This window comes from Hermetia illucens, chromosome 2, assembly GCF_905115235.1.
Source record: "Hermetia illucens chromosome 2, iHerIll2.2.curated.20191125, whole genome shotgun sequence".
Lineage (NCBI taxonomy): Eukaryota > Metazoa > Arthropoda > Insecta > Diptera > Stratiomyidae > Hermetia > Hermetia illucens.
This window is the reverse complement of record NC_051850.1, coordinates 8,815,174-8,834,175: the sequence shown is the minus strand read 5'-3', so window position 1 is coordinate 8,834,175 and position 19,002 is coordinate 8,815,174. Positions and strand designations below refer to the sequence as shown.

Sequence of the window (19,002 nt, the reverse complement as noted above, 5' to 3'; positions counted from 1 at the left end):
TGGCGTTCTGACAGTTTCATCCACCATGTCGCTATCTACAGCTCTGAATGCTGGCCGACTATCAAAGACAATGAACCGTGCCTCGCGTTGATAGAGACGCAAATATTGCGTTGGACCAGAAGCAACACATTATGATCATTACCGAAACCAGGATATCCGCGATCAATGAGGGGTTGTACCTTTTGTGGAAAAATTGCTGGAGAGCCGTCTTCGATAATATAGACATGTAATTCGCACTGATGAGACCAGCCTGCTAAGATTGGCGTAAATATCTAAGTCGATTGAAAGTGAAACGACCAAAAGTCACAAGATTGGACCGCAAGATTGGACTAACGACCGAGAAAATGGTGACATCAATCAAATGTGCCGACCCCACTTCTGAGAGGAACAAAGCCTAAAGAAGACGAAGATTAGATAGTATAGAAGGGCATCACTTTTATCAAATTGTTTTTGTCTTCTATTTCACAAAGAAAAACAAAACGTAATTGACAATACGAATTTTTATTCACAGATCTAGTTTCACACATTCAAACTTCAATTTGCCTTGCACCCCTTGGGCAGAGTAGGTTCGCAGTATAAACTGGTTGGGTTATAGTAATAACCTATTGGGCAGGTCATAGTTAGCCAGGTATGACCATCACAGTAATTGAAAGCGTAGCAATCATTTTGAATGGGTTGAGTCCTTCCTGTGTCGCTACACTTTCCTGTTAACGCACTGCAGCTTCCCACAATTCTTTGCTCACACATCGTTGTTTCTGGGTTAAAGTACCCTCCGTCAGGGCATGTTTGCATTAGGGCATCCCCTTGCAAGCAAACCAGAAATTTTTGACAATTTCCATTTGGGTCAGGGAGCACGGCGGTGATTTCTACAGAACAAATGCTACTAGCTCTTGACATGCACCTTCCCCGATTAGTGTTGTAGTAGGTGTCAACTGCACATCTCATAAGGGTGGCTTTATTATTTGCACATAGGTAGTAGATGGAATCATTTTCGGAATCGGGGATTGTCTCGTAGTCTCGACCAAAGCACTCAACCTTCTCTTCAGCGCCACCAATGTCTGACGGGTTAACACATTGTCCAGTACGTTCGTCAAAAATTCTGCCATTTATACAATTTCCCAAATAAATAATCCTATCCATGCAGTAAAAGAATTGGCTCTCATTTTCCGGATTAGGTGCAAGAGCTCCATTCGTGACACATTTATCCCCCACTTTCAAGGCATTAGTCGGTATAATCTAGTAACATTATAAATTAAAGTTATCAATCAAGATGAAAGGTACCACTCACACCAAAATATTCAAATTTCACTCCTTACCTGATATCCACCCAGCAAAAAAAAGGCCAGAAGGTAGTGAATTGCCACTAAAATACAACAACAAAATAAGCTTATGATGAATCTTGAAAAGCGGAGACTGGAAATTTCGTAGCAGTAGAATACTTACACGTCATTTTGACTTCTCCTTTTCGGAAACCTCTACCTCTCACGTAAAAATACTGAAAACCAAAGTTTTATTCGATACCCCTTTATATATGCCTATAGTCTGTATGTATATGTAGAAAAATCTCATCCGTGCAATAGCTATAGATTGACTTCACTGATTTCATCGCATGGCTAGTCGATCAATGCAAAATTGATACAAGTATTTCTTGGAAAATGAAAACATTGAATCCAACGTCTTCATTCAAATTGGTAAAGTTGTCTTACTTTGAATGACATTATCTGTCATCTTATCTAGCAATCCTAAGTTGAGTAATTAATTTTGATTAATTCGAATTTATATTAAGTACAATTGCTATAACCGCCTATGTGGGGTACAGTGCGTCAACCATACCCCTGTCACTGATGGTTCCTGGTAACCCACACAATGATTATCCTTGTCTGCAAAAGATATGACCAATTTTCAGCTCTCGCTCTCCCTCTTTTTACATTATATATAAGAACTGAGGCCAACTTTGAAAAGTACTAATCGACACCTTTCATATGATATCCCACAAGACTATATTTACACCCCACTTCACCCCACCAGACATGGAAACCCTCCCTTACCCCGCTGTATGCGTGGGCGTTGACAGTATTCCCACCTTGCGAATTTGGTGTCAATCGGTATAACCTTTATTGAGCAAAATGCGTGCGACTGACAGGCTGACGAACAGACCGATAGGACGAAAGGATGCTGAACTACCAGAACTTGGTTGATAGATCCTTAGGTGAGCAGGTTACGGTGAGCCAATTAACCCTCGCGATAACTGTGAAGTACAGGGACCTTGACGAGATCATAACGAAGGAGACCATATGGAAAGAACTGGTACGGCAATTTCTAATTCCAGACGGTAATCTCGACACAATAAGGAACTTACGGAAAGCATACGCTGGCGCGCAAACGGCAATCCTCAGCTGGTAAAGTCAGGATCGGATGGGTTATCTGTAGGATTCGGACTTGGGTCATATAGCCAAATTTTGCACAAGCAAGCACCATAGATCTGACCGATGCAGGCGGTGTGACCAAAAAGGACATCTGGGACGAAATTGTGAGAACGATATGGGTTTTGATGACAAGGACCACGCTGCAGGATGCGAAAAATGCCCACTGTCTAGGAAGGAACCAAAAGCAACATGATCCTTTGACCCAGTGAGTCCAAAAGCTCGATGTAGACGAGACGATTATTAGCGAACAATACAGAAGAAAAGATAACGCGGCATGGGCCACCGGCAAAAAAAAAGAATGTTTGCAATTTGGATAACAGGGCGATACCCATTCAAAGAAACAACCGGAACGCTTGATAGTGGGTTCGTAAGAGCTAACATGAACAGTGTTCCTGTCTATAAATACTCCACCCCGCCAAGCGCAATAAGCGAATGCTACATGAACTGGCCTCAGACACCAGTGTATAATTCACCGCTCAGGGGTTGTCAGCGACCTTTAGGAGGTGGTTTACGACACGGGGTGTGATGTCCCTGAAGTGTCCGAGTAAGTAGTTCTGACACTCTGGCTGGCAGTATACCTGCGCCCTAAGTAGTAGCCTTGAGGAATCCTCTCGGTGTAGTGCGAACCGTGAATGACCTGTACATGACAGGACAAACTGGGAGCCCCCGGAGCCGTCGACAGTTTTCTGTCGTCGTCGATGGGGCAATGTGAGCCTAGCGCTGCCAAGGTGGTAGTTGTGATGTGTATCAGGCGCCAACTCCTTCGAGACCCTGGTCGGGTACTGTGCATTGAAACGGTGTTAGTAGACCATATTGCCCGAGCGACCGCTGATGCGTCCTTGAATTCCAGAATCAGCTAAATGATGGTCAGGTCTCAGGAAACCGTCTTAGAGGCTGTATCCCCGAGACTACACCTATTCCTGACTATTGCGGTCCGCTCCTTTGCACACAATGCGCTGGTAAATTTTCCAGGGAGAATAAATCTAAACAAACAAACAAACAAAAATGGACGAAATATCAAAGAAGGAGGGAAAGCTGAGTGTGTTTCGGCAGCAGAAAAGTGCGTTGTTCACCGTAGTGATCCGCGAAAGATACAGCGAGGGCTGAATTACCTGATGTGGCACCGGGACGCTTAAAGAAAGAAGAAGCTTTATCAAGCGGCGCGAATAATGTTGCGGGGACGGCAACTCCTACACACTGTAGTGTCCTTGTTCCAAAAAAGATGCCCAGTCATAATCGGTAGCCTTGAATAGGTGGATTCCCATACAAACCGAGTAAAAGCGCGGTCGATTGTCCTAGCTAAATCCAAGAAGAAAGTCTCATCCGGAAATGCGCGGCAGTGACGAAGCGTGTGCGGTTGGCAAAATTCTTCCAGGAGAACGTCAGTAAAAGCGTCAAAAACGAACGAATAGAACTGGAGGAACTATTGGACCGCATAACCTTCTATTTGAGAACGTGGAGAACAGCGGAAGACAATTGGAGAGCAGAAACAGTCGCACTCCCTGCTGAGAATGCTGCTTCAGTCAAACTGACCGCAGATAGCCCACAGCAAAGCGAACTGGGGAAAACTCAGAAAGAGGATGACGTGCCTGAAGAAAACTTTATCGAAGTAGTTTCCAGAGCCCCAAAAAGAAGGCAAAGAAGGATAAAAGGAATTAACTTAACGCCACCAGAGACCCGTCTGTCCAAATGCAAACCAACAGCCAGTAGCAGAAAAGGCGGGGAAATGAAGAAAGACTAGACCATCGGCTCTCGGAAGCCAAGGAATTTGCGAAGTCCTTAGTGAAGTCTGCTACAGGATGAAGCAGAGGTATCTTCCATATCGAAAACGAAGAGTGGCGGAGGCCTCGTCGATCTGTGCCCGAAGACGACTAGCACCAGTACGTTTTTCGAAAGGGTCACTGGGGGAGAAGGCTCTCGTTTCTAATATAGAGCCTATGTGCCCTCTAGAAATCCGAGGTCTTGACTGCCACAAAGAAAAAGTCGAAATGGAAGAGGCTCCAAAGCGTGAATGTCCAGAGGTAACCAATGCTCGGATAGGTATCACCTCTGCAAATGCTCTCGGCCAAAAACTAGCCATGGTGGAAGTTCCCCAAAAACACGGGAGGAAACTCCTTAGCAGCCACAAAAACACTCCTTAGCACCCAGGGCGGCGGGGTGGTTGGAAGCGTTACAGCACATCGTTTACACGCCAACGAGAAGGCATGCGTCTTAAAGGTAGAGCATAGATCAGCAAAAAGGAAACTACGGAGCGCGGTAGAACTTGGTCAACAAGGTAAATGGAGACCCGTGGGGCCTTGGCTATAAGCTTGTCACCAGAATGGACCGCACTATACGGGCATTATTTCCCAGACATCCTATACGGGTTGAAGGTGGCCATTTTTCCTTGTCGCTGGAAGGTGGTCATATTTGCGCTCATCAGCAAGGGAAAAGGACGCCCGGAGCTTCCGTCTGCATACCGACCGTGGTGTATTCTTTACACGACTGGGAAAGTGCTCGAGAAGCTCATCAGGAGTAGACTCACTGAAGCAATCCGCGCTGTCGGGAAATTATTCCGAAGGCAGTTCGGGTTCAGAACAGGGGGGTCATGGATGCGGCTCATCAAGCCAAAGCACACAGCAGCCGATTTCGATGGACAGTGCTCCTCATAACGCTTGATGTCGGAAATGCCTTCAATTCCATAAGAGGTACATATATGCTAGGCACTTTAGAAAACTCATTCCACGTGCCAAGTTATCTCTTGCGGATATTGAGGGGATTATCAGAAAGACCGCTCCTTGCTCTATGAAACGCTAGAGAGTAACACAGGGCAGTATATTGATGCGATAGGTAAGCGGATGGATGACTGCTCACGATTTTAGCCTTGCGCTGGAAACAAAGGAAGTAGTCAGCTTGACCAGAAAGAGTTTCCCGTTGATTATAGAGTCAAAACCACCTTGGTTTAATGCTCGACTCAAAGATGAGCTTCTTCGACAAATCAAAGTAGCAACGGATGGGGCTGCAGTTTGAGTGTCGGCCTTACTTGGTCCTTGCCAAGGAGCGGAAACCTATCTGCAGCCGCAAGGGCCCGTGAAGAACGCCAAAGCACCCTTGCTGAGTGGCAATTGTCTCGGGAAAATGAGCCAAATGGCAGGTGAACTGCGCGGCGCATCGACAATTTAGGCCCGTGGCTGAACCGTACGCACGGTGAGATTGATTAATTCCTTACCCAAATTCTAAGTGGGCATGGAGGTTTTTAGTCGTACCTGCACAGGATTGGGAAGAGGTGATCTCCTGATTGTGTATCCTACAATGGAGTGTGACGACGCCGAACCCACCTTTTCCTCTTGTGAAAGATGGGACGGCTTTCGTCAGCAGCTTTATGTAGACACAGGGGAGATCACTCGATGCAACATTGTCAGAGAGAGACTGAAGAGCGCTGGCAGCTGAGTTGTATTTCGTTTTATATTCGGGGTTTTCTTACTGCGAAGAAAATTGAACTCGATCGGCAAAGGTACCGGATGGCAAGGAGTTCCCTGAACTAACAAATCTCTTCTTTACTCTTCTTCTCGTTGGTGAAAGAGATTGCTTGACTTAAAGGCTCCCAAAGTCGGGAGAACTTTAGGGGTAGCTCGAAGTAATGTCTCAAATAATTCCAGGCTAGTTCTCTGGTGACAGGGAGGTGTTTAGTTGGTAATCTGAGGAGGTGTTTAGTTGGTAATCTGACAGCGTACTGTTACGGAAGTCATAAATGGATTCAGTTACCCTACTCCCAAAAAGCTGATTCACCATTGTGATCGCGGGAGACTTCAATCCATGGTCTACCAAGTGGGGAAGCAAGGTTTCTAATAACACGGGTGCTCATATTGCTGGACATTCTTCTTGCTAATATTGGAAGCACATATACATACCTTCCGGAAAGCGAGGGTAGATCCAGTGGTAGATATTTCATTCGCAAATGGTGCGTTGATGAGGGACATTGCACCCATAGCAGTCATCAAACTATAATGTTTAGTGTAATGGAGAACAGGGGAATGCGACATCCGAGAGACATCAAGTTATACCTTACGAAGCAGTGGAGTTCACAAATGTCACAACCTGTGATGCCTCTACGTCAATGGCTAGAAGTAACGCGCACAGATTGCCGAAGCCGATAATGTGCTGTCATCACCCTCGATTCGATGGGAGGAATGCTTTCAACTTAGGACAAAGGCAGTATATACTAAGATCCTTAAGCCAGATGAACGTGCCCACGTATATTCAGCTAATCATCAGACATTATTTCCTGGGTAGAAAGCTACTCAACCATACCGACGACGTAGGTCCAGTTAAATATTTGGTAACTGGCGGAGTGCATCAAGTGGTTTAGATGATTGGCTAATGACGCTTACCATTACATCAGAAATCGAACAAATTGTCTTATACCAACGTAAAGGTGAAAAGGAAAGTAAATTCGTCCAGAGGTCATAGTTACTTCCAGCAAAGGCAATCTTTCCTATGCGGAGATACTCAAAAAGGTCAAAGCTGATTCCGATCTAAAGAATTCGAGCGGATGACATTTCCGAAGAACCCAGAAAGGGGACCTCATGTGCGAACTGAAAACATCCAATGTGGACAAAACTGGCAGCTCTCGCACTAGTATTGACGATTAACTCCTTGATCGCATCCATCTACAGTAAATTGCGAAAGGCAGAGAAGACGAGAGAAGGACAATTCTCTCCGCGGAGAGACTAAAAGTGACCGAGCACAAATGATTTGACCCCACCCCGTGATGTAATACCTTATGATGGTTCTACAGGGCATGAGGGGAGTCGGAGGTGGTTTCAGTGCGAAAAATTAAATACTTAATCACAACGTTTTCCTTTCAAAGACATCTTTGAAAAGGTTAATGATCGTTTTTGAAGTATGTGAACAAGGGTTTCGGGAAATTTAAAAGTTGAGATAATTTTGTAAAAATAAATTAATATTTTAAAATAAGTGAATGTTATAATGAGAAACAGCAAATTAAACAACAACTGAAGTCGCCCAGCCGATGTCCAAACAAATACCAGTCGTACAAAACTGCAAAAAGGACAGCCGTGTCCGCTAGATGTGGAAGGCTAAACTATAAAACTGGATAATCTCGCAAATATGACCAATTCTCTCCGATATTCAATTTTTTTTGTGCAAATCCACTTTTGTGGACACCTTTATTTGGCAATTTTAAAATTATCTCCATCTTGGCAATCAAGTGTCGTTTTTGGTTTTTAACTTGTTCCCTAGTTCAAATTGAATAATTAAATTCATAAAGATCACAAAAATTCCTTACATGATTTCTTTTTTTTCTCCTCAAAATCCATTTTTAAATGAATGTATATCAAAATTTTCTCTATTGCCTGTATCGAGCAGCTAGACAAAATGCATTATGCGGCACACAATTAAGAGAAAAATATAAAGTCGGTGATAATTTTGGTTTAAAATTTAGGTAATGGCATAATTATAAGGTGGGATTTTAGGATTGCCGCAATGTTAGCATGGTGGCAATTTTGATAAATATTACGAAGTGGAATTAAGTTCTGACTTCCATAAACCAGTATGTCGGACATATTGCAGATGGGTGTGAAAGAGGGTTTCCCATGTCGCGGTTGCAAAAGTGGAAAACCAACTGGCTCGACTTTGGTAAACCGTAGGACATGAGTTGCAATAAAGTCATGAGTTGCAGTACAGTCCTGCGATCGGTCTTTTAGAAGAAGGGAAAATGTTGCAAGCCATGAGATCTTTTTCGGTATAAAATCTAGCCTCCTAGAAATGCAAGTGTAATGGATCTTGCAGCGGGGGATCCGGTATCAAAAATAAATAGTCAAATTGTTTCAATCATTCTTCATTAAAGATAGAAGGAAAATTATAGTTATTTCTATGCACACATGTATGTAATAATGTAATATAACCTAAGAAAATACGCTTTCCATATGGTTGACATACAGAGCATTTTCCTAACTTTATTTCAAAGCTAAAGAAGAAATAAACGAATTTTCTTTTTAGATTAAAGAGATTTCCTCCCAGATATAGTAACAGGGAAGCCACCTACTCCCCTCCTTTAGGAGAAAATTATTGTTCCCTTTCCTCTGAATAAGATAAAAACTAATTTTCACAATAAACTATCTCTAGTGGAATTAACAATCCTCTCGCAATCTTAATTGACTAAGTACAACGTGTAGGTTTATCCGTCAAACATGCACCTTCCTCTATATTGAAGTAAAGAGCTGGCCCGCATGAGATTGTTATACCAACTCCACTAAGACAGATAATATAATTCCTGCAATTTTTAGGATCCGCAATCACTCCATCACTTTCATCTGAACACGGACTTTCGTCATCATTATCATAGGAACTACATTGACTTGGTCTTATTGGTCCACAGGTTAGCCGATCAGGGCTGAAGTAATATCCCGCAGGGCAGTCTATGGTCACCCACGTTGACCCGTCGCAGTATCTGTATGCCTGACAATTATCTGGAATGGACTGCAGCTGTCCTTTGAACTGGCAACTGGCTCCACAACCTGATGGAAGCTTCGTATCGCATATCTGCTGGTTTGGTTGGAAGTAGAACCCATTCGGGCATGTTTGCCAGGAAGCATGACCATTTATGCATAGTACGTATTTCTGGCAATCGCCATTCGGATCCGGAAGCAGAGTGTTGATGCCAGGGGGACATGATGGTACTGCAACGTCTATGCCTCCGAGGGAACCCTCGCTGCAAGTTTCGGTGTATTCATTGTAATAAGAACCATCAGGACAGTGAACTACCAAAGCTTGTCTGTTGAGGCAGTAGTAGTAGAGCGCATTGTTCTTGGGATATGGAAAAGTTAGGGACTCGTTGCTAAGACAGTTCGGTCCAATGTAGCCTGGATCAACACATTGGGCAGTGTCCAAATCAAAGATTTTTCCTCCTGAACAGGATCCTAGTTGAATTTTATTGTTGAGGCAGTAGAAGAACTGACTACTGTTTGCGGGGTTGGCTGCAAAGGCACGGTTTATATCGCATACTCCGCCAATGGTAAAAGCTGTCGTTCGAGTGATCTGAAATATGGAAACAATCAATATTATCACGAAATAGCTAGGACTTTATAAGGTATCAAAGCTTCCAAAAGCAGAAAAAAGATCCTTTTAACTTTTCAATTAACTTAGCCAGGAATATAGAGGTATGGGCGGTTAATCAAGAGAATGGCTACATTTCACATTTGATAAAGAGGAACCAGACGCAGCATCAAAATTAGGCAGTTTAGGGTCTTTATACACTTGAGAACACAAAAATATATCTCTACCTCATATCCACTCAAAAGAAGCGCCGTCAAAATCACATAAACTGTAAAATTTAATTAAGAATCATTGATTTTACTTCTTTTCACACCAAAAATTTCATTTTTTTATCAAAAATTTAAAAAATACGCATTCGCCAGATTTTGAATGGAAACACACCCTCCATTTTTCGACTCCACTGCGGATTTTCACGTTCATTAACTATTGATAAGCTCAGATATTCACGACTGGATTAAGTGATCAAAAGAACTAAGAGGGTACATCAAATTTCGATGATTTTATATTGAAAACTATTTTGAATATTAACCGGTAGCTTGCGAAATACATAAATTGATATGCCTTTATCATTTCGATATAAATTACGAATCAGTCAAAGGCAAATCAAATAAAAAAAAACAAAGACGCAGGAAATGGCATTGGTGTAGTGTCTTATACGCATATGTACTTATTCTTTTCAAACGTAAAAGGTTTCGTGGTTTTCCTTAATTTCTGTTTGTCTTTTTAAGTACATATGGTGGTCAACATCCCTTAAATGAGGATATCATGTCAACCAAGCCTCTACGCGTTGTTGTCGGTCGGCCGAATCCTGCTCCAGCTCCCTCCAAGTCTTCCTAAGAAGCCTATCCTTCCCCTCTATTATTCTTCACCATGTTTTCCTATCGCCGCTACTCTTCGCCCAGACTCTCTTGTCCATTTCGGGCCATGGCCTTCACCATCTCTTTCCACTGATCAAGTCCTCCAATTTCAAAATCCGAGCAGAGCTGCGCTGTTTTCGTCCGCAGAATCTACCCAGTGCTTTCTCGACTTTTCCCTCCGATCTACCCCCTTTTCTTCTCTCATTAAATACCCTATTAGGTATCCGATTGTCGTCCATACGTTGAACATGGTTAGCCTCTTTCAACTTCCTAAGTGTGATTATTTTGGAAACGTCAGGGTCGTCAAATATTTGACGCAACTCACGGTTGTATCTAATTCATCATTGGTCGTTCTCTCTTTTAGCTTCTATAATTCCCCTCAGGACTCTCCTATCGAAGGTATTAACCAGCTTTTCGGAAATTTGCCCTAGGGTCAGTGTTTCGCATCCGTAACATAGCATACGTCTTATTAAATTATTATTGTATATTTGAGGCCTTGCTTCCCTGTGTATGCGGATGGCTGTCAAAATCGACAGGACCAGTTAGAAGGCTCTACATGCATGCTGAATTCGGTTTTTTTAGACTACTTTATTTCCATCTTCCGTCAGCTGTACACATAAATATATAAAGTTGTCTAAATTTGCCAAGATGTACTCGCCACCCGTTATATTTTGCCTAGTAAGAGCCATTTTTGTCGTTTGCGTCGTTTTCGTCCTGCCTGCGTTAACTCATAGACCAACTCGAAAGATTACGCCATGATGTTTATATCGTACGCTTATGTGATGATTTCACATGACTTATAAAACAGCATGCCTTTTGGTTCCACAGACAATTTTCGTATAATCTGCTCCAGTGCCACATTGAACAGTAGAGGGGCCAATCTATCTCCTTGGTTTAACCAAACGCTTGCCCTGAACGAATACGTCAGGCTACGGTTGACTTTGACCTGCACTTCCAATTCCAGTTAGGTAGACCACTGTCAGTTAGGTTTTTTTTTTTTATGGATGGAGGTGGAAATCTTAGAAAGACGCTGCTGCGCCAGGTTGCAGCAGTGTGTGGGATTCGCATACACCAAAACCACCCCCACTCTTCCGCCCCTCCCCGCGGAACCACCGTGAAGTATTACTTCGCGGAGGAGGCTCTGGTTTGCTATACCAGCTCGTCCATGTCAAGTCTCCGTCGCGCCGCCTTCCGAGCTCGATCCAACTCCAGGAGTTTTGTCTGCACCACGGCTACTGCCCCATTTACCGCCATCCAGTTTTCCTCCGACTTCAGCATCTCTTCCAACAGGTTGGAGGGCTCGATGTCCGCCCCTAAGATGCTGTTCAACCTCCTTTTCTGCTGCAGAAATCTGGGACAATGGAACATAACGTGCTCCGGGTCCTCGGGTGTAGCACCGAATTCAGGACAGATGGGAGACTCGTCCAACTCGAAGCGATGCAAGTACTTCCTACAGCCACCGTGTCCCGTAAGGAACTGTGTCAGGTGATAATTCAATTCTCCGTGCTTTCGGTCGACCCATTTCTTGATACACGGGAATAATGTATGGGTCCATCGGCCCTTGTCGGAGTTATCCCACCGTTGTTGCCAGTTGACACACAACTCTCTCCTGATGGCTTTTCGGAAATCCGCATTCACCTCGGCTGGATTTGCGTTCCGTTTTTCGTAGAGCCAGTATGCCTCGCTCGCTAGAAGATCTATAGGGATCATTCCTGCGATGACACACACTGCCTCCGTCGACGCCGTCCTAAATGCGCTGCACACCCTTAGCGCAATTGGCCGGTATGCCGAACTTATCTTGCTCCGGTTGACAGCGTGGTTCAACGCTCCCGCCCAGACAGGGGCCGCGTACAGCAGGACCGACCTCACCACTCCCGCGATGAGTAGCCTGCGACTATATTTCGGCCCTCCCACGTTAGGCATCATCCTTGCAAGGAATGAACTGGCATTTGCTGCCTTCTCTCGAGCATAATCCAAGTGTCCTTGAAACTCGATCATCACCTCCAGGTATTTGACAACTGATTTTGAGACGACCTCACGATTACCAACCCGGATGGGAACCGTGTTGTTCTTCCTACGGTTGGTAATGAAGACCGCCTCCGTCTTTTCGTCCGCCAGGTCCAGCTTGACCATTCGTAACCATGACTTTATGGTATGAATGGCTTCATTTGCATAAAGCTCCACGTCCTCGGGATGCTTTGTAATTGCAACTACCGCCAGGTTGTCCGCAAAACCAATCAGTGTTGTCTTCTCCGGCACGCGAAGACCAAGCACTCCGTCATACAATACAGAACCTTGAGGCACACCTGGTGTCACAATGTACTCCTTCGGCCCGTCGTCCGTCTCGTACCAGAGAAGTCTGTTCGAAAGGTCAATCTCGATGAGTCGAGCCAAGTAGCTAGGAACACCCAGTTTGGCCAAAGCGCCCTTAATCCAGCCCCAGTTGGCTGAGTTAAAAGCATTTTTCACGTCCAGCGTCACCAGAGCACAGCATTTGCCTATGGCCGTTGCATTTCGAGCCAATTCCACGACCTTTGCTACTGCATCGACCGTAGAACGGGCTCGCCGAAACCTATATTGGCGCTCTGAAAGACCGATGAAAGGAAAGAGCCTGTTCTATATCACCCTCTCCAACATCTTCCCCATGGTGTCTAAGAGACAAATAGGGCGATATGAAGAGGGCACGCCGGGTGGTTTTCGGGGCTTCGGTAGCCACCACACCAGCTTCTGGCTCTTCCACTGGGCAGGAAACACTCTTCCCGCCATGCACGATTCGAATGTGTTTGCGAACCACCTTGGTCTGGCCTTGACCGCCACCTTCAGAGCCTTGTTCGGAATTCCGTCCAATCCCGGAGTCTTGCTATCCCCAGTACGTCCGCATATTTCCCAAAGTTCCTCTTCGGTAACATCAGGGATCGAGAAGACGTCCTGCTGAGTTGCCAGTTGGGGTTCTCCTTCGTCCTGTTCCTGCTGCGGGAAAAGAGTTGTAATTATTTGCAACAAAAGCCGTGGGCATCTCACTTGAGGTGGAGGGCGGATCTTCATCATTACAACTTAGTAGACTGTACCCCACGGATTCGTATTAGCCTCCATGCAGAGCTTCTGGTAGCATTCCCGCTTGCTTCTCCGAATGGCCTTCTTACACGCTGAGAGAGCTGTGTGACCCTTTCCACCGCTGTTCCATCCGGATCATGGGCTCAATCCAATGCGGCCAGGAATGTCTCCTCGTCGAACGCTCCGATAGACCCGCCAACCGCCTTAGCCTTTCCACCTCCAGAGCGTCGTTGACTGGTTCCCCGGTTCCCAATGCGGATGAAGATGGCCTGGTAGTCACTGTGGGTGTAGTGCTCACTCACTTGCCAAGCCATTTCCCCCATCAGTGAAGTGCTAACAAATGTCAGGTCAACGATCGAACCCGACCCTCTTCCTCGAAAGGTGGGCACGCATCCAACGTTGGCCAGCACGATGTCCAGCTCCGCAAATGACTCCAACAGAATTTAACCTCTGGTGTTCGTCGATCGGCTTCCCCACCCCAGGGCCCACGCGTTGAAATCGCCCGCAATGATTTTAGGGCTACGATCTCTAGCGTCCAACACCAGACTGTCTAACATCTCCTCATATTGTGCTAAGGTTGCACTAGGAGGAGCGTAGCAGCTGTAAATATGGACACCGTTGACCTTCGTTCTTATAAAACCGGCTGCCGGGGGGGCCATGACTTCCTGAGTGGCCTGTCTTCCGCACGTCCAGATTGCGGCGTTGCCAGACGCATGCACCGCCCAAGTCGCACTGCCGTGGTTTTTATACGGCTCGCAAATAACCGCGACATCGACATTCGACTCTCGAATGGTTTGCGAGAGCAGGTCCTGAGCTGCCTCACAGTGATTGAGATTGTTTTGTATCAATCTCATTTGCCTGTGCGGTTCAGCTCCCTCCTATATACCGGACATTTGCTCTTTCCCACTACACAGCATACACCGTGGAGCTCCGGTGCAATCTTTGATGAGGTGGCTCTCTTCCCCACACTTCCTGCAACTCCTCGACCTATCATGCTGGCTAGTGCATGCCGCCGCAAAAGGCATCTGAAGCATCTCTTTAGAGATATTTGCTCCCTGAGCCTGCACACGACCCTACCTACTGTTACCTTACCCGTGGTAATTAACTTAATAGCTGATTCCGCCGGCAAACTAATAATAGCGGTCTGTGTGCCGCCATATGCCTTCTTCGTCCTTTTTATGGCGCTCTGGTCTATATCGCTAAGGTTGAACTATTGCTTTAGCGCAGCACAGATGTCCTCCCGTGAGGTGACCTCATCTGGGTCCTTACATTCAAACACTATCTCCTGTTTCCGAGCTCTTACCTCAGTTTCCTCTCCTAATACACTTTCCACCTTCCCGCGGAAGTTATCGGCCGACTTGTCGGCGGATCTACTTAACTCCAGCATCAGATCCCCTCTCTGTGTTCGCCTGGTACGGCTCACACTATCCCCCAAATCCTTCAATTCCGGGTGTAACTTCACCTTTCGGAGGATGTCGGCATAGGGCACATAGGACCCTTCTTGGAAATAATTATTATTTTCGGGCGGAGCTTCTTTTTGTCCTTTTTCCTCTTGTTGCTCAGCTTAGTCCATTGTTCGGGCTTCCGGGCGTTGGTTTCTTGCACTTTTGTAGGTGTTGTGGCTGCAATCGTGACTTTCGCGGGTACTCTCGCCGGCTCTGCCTTCTTTGGTGAAGAGGCTTTTTTCTTCTTCGGGACTTGCTGTGGTCCAAGAGGCTCGCTGGTGCCGTCTCTAGCCCGTTTTCCTGTCTTTCCGCCTGCATTATCATGGGGAGGCGTCACCTGCGTTTCCCTCTTGACCTTGCCACCTAACGCTTGGGAATTCTTTTCTTCGAGTTCCTTGATATAAGACAATTTAATGCCTCTTATCAAGGCTCGAATATTTTGGTGGATATTCCGCCTCTCGTTGATGAACTCGCACAGTTCATTTATTCGTTCCCCGAGTGTAACGAACGCCATTCCGGTATGTTCCCGTTTGCTTTTACGCCTTGCGCCACAAGGAATGATGTCGATTAAGGGACTATTCGTGTTTCTTTCAGAGTCCCGCGACGAATCTCGACTACCAAAAAGAACCATTGTTCTCGGTGGTGATCTCCCAAGCTTCGAACTCCTCCTAAAAGCATCCAGTGTGGACCTAATTTCCACTCCACCATTATCTCTTATAGCATTAGATGCCACAGTAGCCAAGTTTCCCACTACTTAGCCACTGCGGTCTTTGGATATCGACGGCCGGGAGCCCGCTTGCTCACTCCCAAAAACCGCCGGCACTGGGTTTCCAAAGCCCTGCACCGTAAAAAAAACTACTTTTCTCCTCTTCCATACTTGGTTTCATTTCTGGGTGTCCTTCCCATAGCCAATTTTGATCCACGGGTGGACGTTTACTTCCCACCTACCTGGCCTGCGCATGCCCATGACACATTCGCCGAGCATTCCCTTATCCGCACGAAGGGACGCACCTGATGGGAGATTTGGCAACTCCGCACAGGTGTCAGTTAGGTAAGGTTTACCAGTTTTATATAGGGTTGCCATTTATCCCTCCCACACCCGCTTTAGCTCGTCTCTGGACTTCCCGAGATGCATCCTCTCCCCCCTCCTCCCCCCGATTCTTCAACTTTTCTACATCTTAGAGAACGGAGCCTTCTGCTTCTTCACACACTCTTTTTCCCCTATCCCTACAGAATGGGGTGGACAAATGAAACTTTACCATGAAAATATCCCCACTCCGTGGGTCATAATTTTTTAAAGGGCGTGATCGTCACCACGCCACGAGCTTCCATTGGGGTTGAAGAGACAGGACCTTCCCCCTACCCCATAATAAACTTTTCATCCGCGCAGGGATGTATATTACAATATATATGCAATTGCACAAAATGCGCTGAGCTGAGTTGCCTCTTCATTGCTGATACGACATAAGTAAGAACCGTTTTCAAGGAGAATCTCGACTTGTGACGAAAAATGGATTCTGTGTGATAATAGGAAACATTCAGGACAGTGTTTGGATCGCGGAGAAGCTCCCAGGCACCAAGCGCCTTGGTCATGGTCATGGTTTGGTGGACTTCTGAAGGCGTCATTCATTATTTTTTCCTGAATCCCGGCTTAACGATAATTACGGAGTCGTACTATCCACAGTTGGACGAAATGCACGCGAAATTGCGGTTAAAACAACCCTCTCTGATAAACAGGCATGGACTAATTTCGTTATACAATAATGCCCGACCGAACGTATCCCGTTTAACCCTGCAAAATCTACAGGAGTTGCAGTATGAAGTTTTGACTTACCCCCATATTCTCCAGAGCTGCCTCCAACAGACCCAACAGGCTGGACCTCCTTGGTCAAAAAGCATCAGATCCAGCCATTTCTGACGGGATGATGACTGGCGATAAGAGATGGGTTACACAGGAGAATCCCGGACCTCTTAGCAAAAGAGAATATATTTTCTCCCATGGCCGGACCGGAGCTCACAAGAGGAGTGTTAGAAGCATTGACTAGTACTGGCATCCAAATTTAGGAATAAACTTCCAATGACAGAGCCTTAATGCTGCTAGAGATGTTAAACTTCTCCAGTTAGAGCCAAGTAGGCGTACTGTAAAGTTTATCCTGTCAAAAAGCAGAATGAGATTTTGTCCGGCCGTAATTCAGTAACTGGTCATCTGTTCTTCTTCTTCTTTTTCTTCAGCCTTTGTCCCGTTCACAAGCGGGGTCGGCTCGTCGTGATCGGTTTCGTCATTTGGCTCTATCGAATGTCTGATCTGGGTGCAATTTCGAGGCTTTTAAATCCCCATCCAGCGTATCAAGCCACCGTTGATTAGGTCTGCCTTTTGGTCGTTTACCATCGACTTCGATGTTTAGACCAATCTTGACAAGTGAATTCTCGTTAGCACGAATTGCGTGACCATACCATCGAAGACGCCTCTCTCGCAACTTTTGCACGATCGCTGCAACCCCGTAACGATCGCGAATATCCTCATTACGGATGTGATCAAAACGTATCACGCCACTAGTCCAATGTAGCATCTTCTTCTCCATTACCGCAAGACGCCGTTCATTGTCTTTTATAGTTGGCCAACACTCAGAACCATAAAGAACGACTCGACGGACGACATTACGGTAAATTTTAGACTTGAGACGTTCATTGATACGTCGATCACAAAGAACACCAGTTGTGGAACGCCACTCCATCATCTGTTCAAGGTAACAATTCTACAAGATGATATGTCTCCATCGTATAATGAGAAAAGAGAATCCATCTAACGTTTTCTAGATAAGTGCCTCTATGAGCGTATCAGATTTTTGATGCTGGTATACTCCAGGGTATCACAACCACTAGTGGATTCCCTGAGATACACAAGCGAATCCCAGGATATTCTGTTAGACAAGGGAATCGGGTACAATCGACAACTAGTGTGTGAGTGATCAGAAGAAGAATATAGAATGAAATTTTTGAACCACCCTTGGATTGATTGCACCGAATAGTACCATACAAAACCGCAATTATCGAAATCTTTCAATAATCCCTTATAATCGACGATTAAACAAATATATTTAAGTGGCCATTGATATTTTTGACGCCGTGATGAATAACGACAAATCACCACATTGTGTTGTTATCTTTAATCTCAGCGATAAATTTGATAGCTCAAATTGAAAATCAATTGATTTACTCATATTTGGTCAATAACAGTGAATTCATTCAAACAAATGTGAATACACATTTCCTGTTGCTCGGGTTCTTGGAATATCCAAATGTTACTGTCCTGGCTAGGAGCTAGGGGAGGATCTTTGAGTGCCAAAATTATGGGGGCTCCAAAATAATACGGAAACAACCCCGCCCCGCTCAGAACAGTGAATAGGAAGAAACACCAATATTTCATTTGATTTTCAGGAAAGGATCATATAACCTTCAAGAAGGCTCCAGCTAAATGAACCTTTGATATCCCTACCAGCTTCAAACTTCATTTCGGAAGAGACACATCAGTGACTCTACGTTGTTTCCGGCTGGGCTTCAGGGACTTGACTCCATTTTCTAAACTTTGGGTTTGGTTTTTACCCCGGAGGCAAGGTGTCCTAAGCCTCATTTTCAACCCACCTTTTAAAGTAGAGTAACTTATCCTTCCCTTTGGTAGTCCATCTCCTGAGATTGACGTTTCTTGGTCATCTCGTAGGCGCTTATCTTCCAGAAGTCTTTGGATTTACGAGCCTTTGCGGCTATAAACTGAACGGTGCTGTTGTCCAAGCTTTGTGTTTCCGGAACCTTGAAATTGACTGTCCATATACTCTTCAATTTGGCCACGACTACTTCTAATAGTCACGTTTCTGAAGCGCCTCACCTGTAGTTCATTCCGCGGAGAGAGGGAAATTGTATTCTCCCTGCTCAGACGCCCTAGGCGCGATTCATCTTTTACAAATTACGACTGAGAAAGTTAAGGGGTAGGGCGAGTCGGTGCCTCACAGGGGTTGGCCCACTGAGACTCCTGTCGAATTTGCATATCCACAAACCGACAAACACATCGTGAGTTTCTGACATACAGTGTACCAGAGGAGACCTTGCGCCTTCAGTCTCATATTTGAAGGCGCAGCTAATGTCTAAGCTGAATTTGTTAAGGATGTT

At 45.3% G+C, this 19,002-nt stretch overlaps 1 protein-coding gene across 1 annotated transcript in view; it reads right to left on the bottom strand.

Moving 5' to 3' along the window:
- Window positions 1–482: 482 nt before the first annotated feature.
- LOC119647577 overlaps window positions 483–19,002 on the bottom strand; it is a 32,971-nt gene continuing 14,451 nt past the window's right edge. Inside the window, exons 4-8 of the mRNA XM_038048584.1 lie at window positions 9,710–9,750; window positions 8,587–9,464; window positions 1,444–1,508; window positions 1,317–1,363; window positions 483–1,236 (exon numbers count right to left, since the gene is read on the bottom strand). Of these exons, the coding sequence (XP_037904512.1) occupies window positions 535–1,236; window positions 1,317–1,363; window positions 1,444–1,508; window positions 8,587–9,464; window positions 9,710–9,750 (1,733 nt within the window). The 3' untranslated portion in view covers window positions 483–534. The remainder of the gene's footprint in view (window positions 1,237–1,316; window positions 1,364–1,443; window positions 1,509–8,586; window positions 9,465–9,709; window positions 9,751–19,002) is intronic.